This window comes from Limanda limanda, chromosome 12 (genome assembly GCF_963576545.1).
Source record: "Limanda limanda chromosome 12, fLimLim1.1, whole genome shotgun sequence".
Lineage (NCBI taxonomy): Eukaryota > Metazoa > Chordata > Actinopteri > Pleuronectiformes > Pleuronectidae > Limanda > Limanda limanda.
Window position 1 is genome coordinate 7,193,926 of NC_083647.1, and position 7,130 is coordinate 7,201,055.

The following is a 7,130-nucleotide window of genomic DNA, read 5'->3' on the forward strand; positions in this document are numbered from 1 at the left end:
TGTATTTTTGATCCAACAACTACAACCACCTCATTACAGAGCTGGGCGTCTGCCTGCTGATGAATCACCTCAAATAATAAATAGTAAAAATTATAGAAAACCCCAGATGAAAATAAAGATGACTTTGTTTTAATTCTCTACTCGCTCCACTGGTCCTTCTCCCTCTACCATTGCAGTAGTCCCATTTCATGCTGAGGATCCACGACATTGTGATGTGCATTCAGTTCAGTTTCACAGTCGAGGAAAATCCTCTTGGCGCGAGACATAGTGTTTCCACTTTTAAATCCTTTTTCTCAGAGAACACTCTCATGTGCCCTCTAGATTGGGAATTAGTCCACATGGGTCATAAATCTGCAAAATCAAAGATTCTGTGTTGTTCAAAATGGATTTTTTTCTTTTTTTCAAATACAGAGAGAGTTGAGATCATGGCCAGAAATCTATTAATTCAAGTGTCTTTTCACACATAGTTACTTAGACAGTATTCACATGGATGATCTTCATGCAAAGTTGTATTCCCAACGGAACACGCCTTCCTCTGCACTGATGGTCCTTTAGTTCCTGATATAGATGTATAGGTCGAACATAGACCTCACAGTTCGACCAACTGCACTCAAACTGTGCTCTCCATCACCCACTCGGTGCTCTCAAATGCGGGCTTCTCATCCTCGCTGTCATCATACTGCAGCAACATGCCGTTCACAGACAGACTGCGTTTAGTCCAGATGTTACTGATCCTGCGAGGGTAGTTGCCGCGACATTGCGTGGACCCCACATGGCCCATGTCAAACGAGTGGCTCCTCTTGGGCTTCCCCTCCTGGGGTAGCCCTAGCAGACGTCCCAGCATGTTGGTGGACTCTGCCCTTCCTAGCAGAGGTTCTTTATCAGACAGGGGAGCAATAGCCACCGTCATCATAGTGTTGGGAGCGGTGGAAGGGCCAGAAGTCCCTTGCAGGTCCCTTGCTGCCCCTCGCAGCTCCAGTGAGGTAAAGGCCCCTAAAAGGTGGTCCAGGTTTGGCCGTGCTTTGGCGCTGTGCCCGTGCCTTCTAAACTTGCTGGGCAGGGTGCTGCATTCACTGCCCTGCATGCTGTAGCGGTCACCAGCCCCTCTCCCTGGTTGGCTCTCTAATGAGTTAGAGGAGGAGGAGGAGGAGGAGAGGCTGCTCTGGAGAGATCCACACTTGAACTCCACCATTTCCTCACGCATGACAACCACTGTAGACTTGACCTGCGGCGGAGCCCCGTTGAACCTGTTCAATCCCCCATTGGTCTGCGAGTACGTGTTGTTCACAGTGGGCAATTTATTAGTGTTGATGCCACTGGTCACCTTGTAGCGCACCATGAGAATGATGATGAATACCAGCAGCGTGGCCACGATGATTCCACCGATGACCAGGATCATGGTGCCTCCCAGGAATCCACTGTGAAGAGACTGGCACTGCGGATAGTCCTCCGTAGTGATGAACTGGACACAGCCGACAATGTTGGTGGCGGTGAGGGTGGTAGCAGTGTCATCCCAGATGGCCAAGACACACAGGTCATACTGGACCCCCGGGACAAGATTTGTGACTACAAAGGCTCTGTTCGTCATGGGAATCATCCTACATGGAAGATAAAGAGACAGACAAAAACAGCCTTAGCAAAATGGACTTCTGGCTTTGAGAGTTCAAGACAAGGTTATATAACTTTGGCATTAAAAGTAGCACTTGGTTAATTTATATAGTTGGGGCAGATAAAAGAAAGAGCAAAAAGAATGCATGCTAAGTAGATATTTATATGCACAGAGTAATTCAGAAAGATGACTTCATTAGCCCCAGTTTCATTATATTTGATATGCATGAAGCAATAGTAATAAGATAAGTACTGTATGGGTACTTTTTGAATATTGTTTTGGCGGAATGTAATTTCTTGTAGATTCAGTTTAACATTCATTGAGTTGTTTGAACTGTTATTACACCAGATCCTAAATTATGACTGATTAACTAAGCCTTACTTGCTTTTGACTGAAAGTCAATGCTGCTGTATGTTAATTTGTTCAAACACGTCCTGCCAATCAATGGAATGCTGTAAGAAGCTCTGTTTTTGTTGTGTACTGCGCAATGAGAAAAGCTTTCATCTATCAAGCTCATCCATCTAGACTGTAGATCGATCAAAGACATCTAATTAATGTGTACTGAAGTTGCCGCATTATGCCTTGTAGAGCTTCAAACATCCCTGGCAGTATTTAAACCTCTCTTCCCTTTTATGACAGGTCTTGCTGTCAAAAGCTATACGTCTCAATTGAAAAATATATGAGGAGATTTATTCTTTTACTGCCATATTGTCCATATCGCTGATTAGCCCCTTGTACATGACTCGGGAAATGGGACACAGATAAGATATTCAAAGCATGCACATATATAATGAATGTTGTTTCTATTGATGTGTAATTCCATGCAGTGCTTGACTTGTCAAACATACTGCAGTTACAATTTGAAACCTTGCACAAGCTGAAGTATGAGTGCTTTGTTTTGAAGGATTTAGATCAATCCTGCTGAGATGGACTGACAGCATCAACTCTACTCACCATTTCTTCACTAACAGAATGGAGCATTGTGGCCAGAAACTACGTTGCAAAGCCAAATATCCTACTTTTTAGTCTGCTGATTAATGCAGGAAAAGGGAACACAGCAGTAGGTCTTTGAGAATGTCAGATTGTAAGGGTTGGGTTGCTGACAGCTCGTTTGAGTTTCATTTAAGCAAAAGATTGGCATGTCATGGATTTATATTTCTGTCTTATTTTTGTGTTGATTTCAAGGTTACACCAAAGGCTGCACCATGAAGTTGACATGATTCCCCCTTAAAAAAAATCACCTCTCATTGGTCTCCTATTAATAAATAAAACATTATATGTAAGGGGATGCAACTAGCCTGGAAACCAGACTTATCAACAACCTACTGTTTATTTGCCTTCTGTTAAGGCATATTTTCACCCCGTTTTTCAGCAAAACCCTTTGTCTGATATGTTGACTTACAGTGATGTGCTGAAAAACAGTGTAGTTTATATCTTACAAGGCTGCAGAGTTCTGTTGTGTCTGCAATTGCGACAGTTTTAGACCAACCAGACAGTATATTTTCTTTCAAGTAGGAGGCAATTGCAGATAAAGTGTGGCAGATCAATATATTTTCCTGCACTACCTCATGTGTTGGTGGCTCTGTTGTTATATCCAATTGTCTTGAGAAGCAATTTGTTTTTTGAAAACAAATGAAAGATGCTAGACCCTTTTTCCAAATGTGAATAATCCTAAAAATTAATGTGTGAATGAATGTTCATGAAATTAATTTTGTAAAAACACATTTAGGCTTATCTGATAGGGCTTTAGGTTTAACTCTCAAAAACGGATAAGAATCACTTCTGAATATAACTTGAAGTAACAATCAATTTGGGTATAAAATGTCTGTCTGGGGTCATAACCATATTGGTAGTTATCTATGAATAGATTCCACAGTCATCTATCCATGTTAGTCTGTTGTTCTCCTGCAGAACGAGCGTCCAAAGCTTTGATCCATCTGAAGCATCTCCGCCACTGCTTAATAACGTGTTGCATCACGTGTTTGAGACGACTCGTGCAATCTTTCTTCTCCCCCACATGGCTCTGATTGATTTTTAATCATGCTGCTGTTTGAGCGCGGGCAGTGCCCTGGGAAACTGTGTCATCCAACTAGAGCACAGTAGGTGTGCATGTGCAGTCAATGAAGTCATATCAATATTAATTCAAAAGCAGTAGGCCTCCCTATTCGTATTCTTTTTCCCTTCAAACTCCTAATTTGCCTCGAGACCTGCTGAAGGCCTGCAGAGGCATAATATATAAGCGCACATACAGTAAATGTATTCCTTTAGTTCCTCTTCCTACTCTATATAAATCCCTGATTATAATGGGGAAATCATTTTACTGCATCAAATCTCCCACGTTTGTAGCAGTTCATATTTTTAACATAATAGTTACCCGCAGAGCATAAAATTCCCTTTAAAGATGTGAAATTTCAGTACTGAGAGTAAAAATCACAGAATAATAGTGATGTAAATATAAATGTTTAAGTTGCTGTGCTTTTTGTTTTGCAATAACTGAGTTTCTACAGTATCAGGACGTCATTAAGAGTAAACTCTGTTTCAGGAAATTATTAAGATGCTGTGAATCAATAAATGCAGAAATAAATAAATCTGTGTTATATTTGTAATGTTGTATAGAGTAGAGACTATTTTGTAAAGCCTTTAGAAGAAACACAGATTAGTCTCAGATTAATTGTTCTATCACTGGGAGGAAGAAAATAGAGAATTCCTATTGTTCTCTTTGCTCTGGCGTGACAAACTGGCAAAGAAAGAAAATCAGATAAACGCCATATTATTGAATTTGCAGGGATGCTGAGTTGTTTTCCGAGCAAAGAAATATATTTCTTGATTATTGTGTACAGTTTTAATCTCAAATTTCTTAGCTAATAATGATATTCCATCAATTATCTTTCATTAAATGTCTCTTGTGCAGTACTATTGCACTAAATAAATTAGAAACATTAATGCTAATTCATGAAGATTGGCTGATACATTAATTGCCACAGATGACATAAAACTGCTGTAACTGCTATCAACAATAGGACACTACTGATTTTCACACTATGCTGATTCAGGGGCACTCAGGGAAATACTTATCTGGAGGGACCTGTCAAAGTGTTTAGTTGCATTAAGCCAATGGAAGCATAAGCAAAAGGGAATTAAGAAACAACACCATATGAAAAGCTGTACTGTTTCACCAAAATGTGACATAAATTAATTGCATTGTTCCTTTTCTTTGTTCTTACAACACATCCCAGAATTTAGGGATCATCTTGATGCCGCAATGAGGCTGTTTTTCGAAAATGTTCAGTTTAATTATCTTAGTTTAATGTCACTGCCTTCACTGTCTCATTTGACACATGAAATTGATTTCACAGAGCCCAATGATCTCCAGCCGCAGTCTCCAAGCTAATATCTTATGGACTTGAGCAGCTTAGGAAAGATATATTAAAAGGGCTTCTATAATCCTTTTCTACTTGGATTTGTAATTAACAGTTTCACTTTGGGTTTGCCAAACATGTGAAAGCAACATCTCTTCCAATGGTCAATTTGAGGTCAAAGGAAAAAAAAGAAAATCAAGGATCAGAAAAATGAATGTTGATCTCCCAGGGATAGCTCAAAGTAAGTGTCTCAAGTGGTCAGCAAGAAAACAGTGATATATCGGCTTCAGAGGCTGAGAAGACACTCTAATGAAGTTAAAACGTCTTTCTGAAACCTCATTTATCCCTTTGAACAGGAAGTAACCAGATCCTACTTGAATGTAATTGAGTTCCATTAATCATTCTTACCTGTAAATGAGGACTTCATCGTCAGAACAATTGTACTGAAGCTGAAACATTTTGACCTTCGGAGTTGATTTGCTCACAGTCCACTTGACCAGAGCCGAAACAGCAGTCACTTCTGATACAGTCACCACCTTCTCTGGAGGAGGTTTAGGTTCCCCTTTACTTATCTTGGTGGAGCTAGTTATGTCCGAGAGCCCAGACTTTGATTGTGTGGTACGATTTGTACCATTACTCAGATGAGGGAGTTGAATAATTGACAGCTCAATGGAGGCTGTGGATTCCCCAGCAGCATTAGCAGCTATGCAAGTAAAGACACCGTAATCCTTGGATGTGGTGACTGTAATGTCCAGGGTGCCATTTTCATATACCGTCGCACGGGAGGAGTTGCTGATCAAACGGTCATCGGGGGCAACCCAATGCACGGTTGGCATGGGATCACCAACAGCTTTGCAGCGTAAACTTGCCGTTTGGCCTTCCAGGACTAGCAACTTGTGCGTATGTTGTGTGATCAGAGGGGGCTCACAGACAAACTCCTCCTCACGGACAGACCAAAAATAGCGTCCTTTGAGACTGGCAGGAGAAGCACAGGTTTCCATGTCATCGTCACGTTCCAGCCTTCGAAGCCAAAGCACTTCACAGTTGCAGTGCAGTGGATTTCCACCATAGCTTAGAGAGAGCATAGGCGTGTATGGAGTGCTCATCACAATACTGCTCTGAGAGCGTGCAAAGATAGGGTCCGGGGGGAGCTTCTGCAGACGGTTGGAGGTGAGGTCCAGACGGGCCAGTTTTTCTAGATCTGTAAAAGTCCCCTCAGGTATGAAATTGATGAGATTATGATCCAGACTCATCTGATGGAGGTTGACCATCTTGCGGACAGATTCCCAAGGCAAGCTGCGCAAGTTATTATACGACAAATCCAGATCCTCCAGTGTCAGAAACACATCATCGAAGGCTGCATCAGCGATCTGATTCAGCTGATTGTTGTTGAGTATCAGGTGCTGCAGGTTGATTAGCCCCCGAAGGTCGTCCGGCCCCAACTCGGTCAACCGGTTAGTGTCCATGTGCAGAGATCTGAGGGTTTCCAAGTCAATGAAAGAGAAAGGCTGGATGGTGCTGATGGTGTTGCGGGACAGGGTTAGATCCACCAGACCGGTCATGTTGGCAAAGTCCTGAGTGGTGACCTTGAGGATGAAGTTGCCGCCCAGCCGGAGCTCCACAGTTCGCCGGTCGATGTCCGGTGGGACGAACAGCAAACCTTTGGAGGGACACAGAGTCCCGAGAGACTCTGAGAGGTTCTGGCAAGTACAGTATTTGGGACATGCATGGACCATCATGACTGCGGTTCCCAGGAGCAGGAGACTGATGACCACTTTGTCCATGTTAGTTCATAGAAAGTGGACCTGCAAAACGAGAGAACAAAGAAAATAAGATTAAATTTAATATGAAAGCTTTTACCATATTTGCAACATGATTGTTTCAGATGGAAGTGCTTCAATCCAGTCTTACATTAAAAGTGACAAGTAACACATCATTCCCATAAAATCAAATGGTCAAATGGAATCCAGCTGGGGTCCTTAGACCATATTGGCAAAAATTGCCCAAGTGATGAGATAGCACACACATTAATATTCTCTATAATAAAATATATAAATAAAATGTAATGCAACGAATGAGTGAGAAATTACATGAGGATTGTCCAAAAGAAAAGCAATTTGTAATGACGCACACACTGTCATTACAGATGTAATCACAATGGA

The 7,130-nt window shown here is 41.7% G+C and overlaps 1 protein-coding gene across 1 annotated transcript; it reads right to left on the reverse strand.

The window, feature by feature from the left end:
* Positions 1 to 610: 610 nt before the first annotated feature.
* On the reverse strand, positions 611 to 6,758 carry LOC133015881 (leucine-rich repeat and fibronectin type-III domain-containing protein 2). The gene is made up of 2 exons (XM_061083170.1): positions 5,377 to 6,758; positions 611 to 1,598 (listed from the first exon to the last, which is right to left on the reverse strand). Exons 1-2 carry the CDS (start codon positions 6,750 to 6,752, stop codon positions 611 to 613), a joined length of 2,364 nt encoding a protein of 787 aa, XP_060939153.1. The 5' UTR covers positions 6,753 to 6,758.
* Positions 6,759 to 7,130: the final 372 nt, after the last annotated feature.

Bases quoted from the DNA above. Each gene is read 5' to 3' on its own strand.
- LOC133015881 (XM_061083170.1), bottom strand. From the start codon at position 6,752: ATGGACAAAGTGGTCATCAGTCTCCTGCTCCTGGGAACCGCAGTCATG. The intron at 1,599-5,376 runs GTAAGAATGATT...TCTTCCATGTAG, and splicing joins GATGAAGTCCTCATTTACAG to GATGATTCCCATGACGAACA.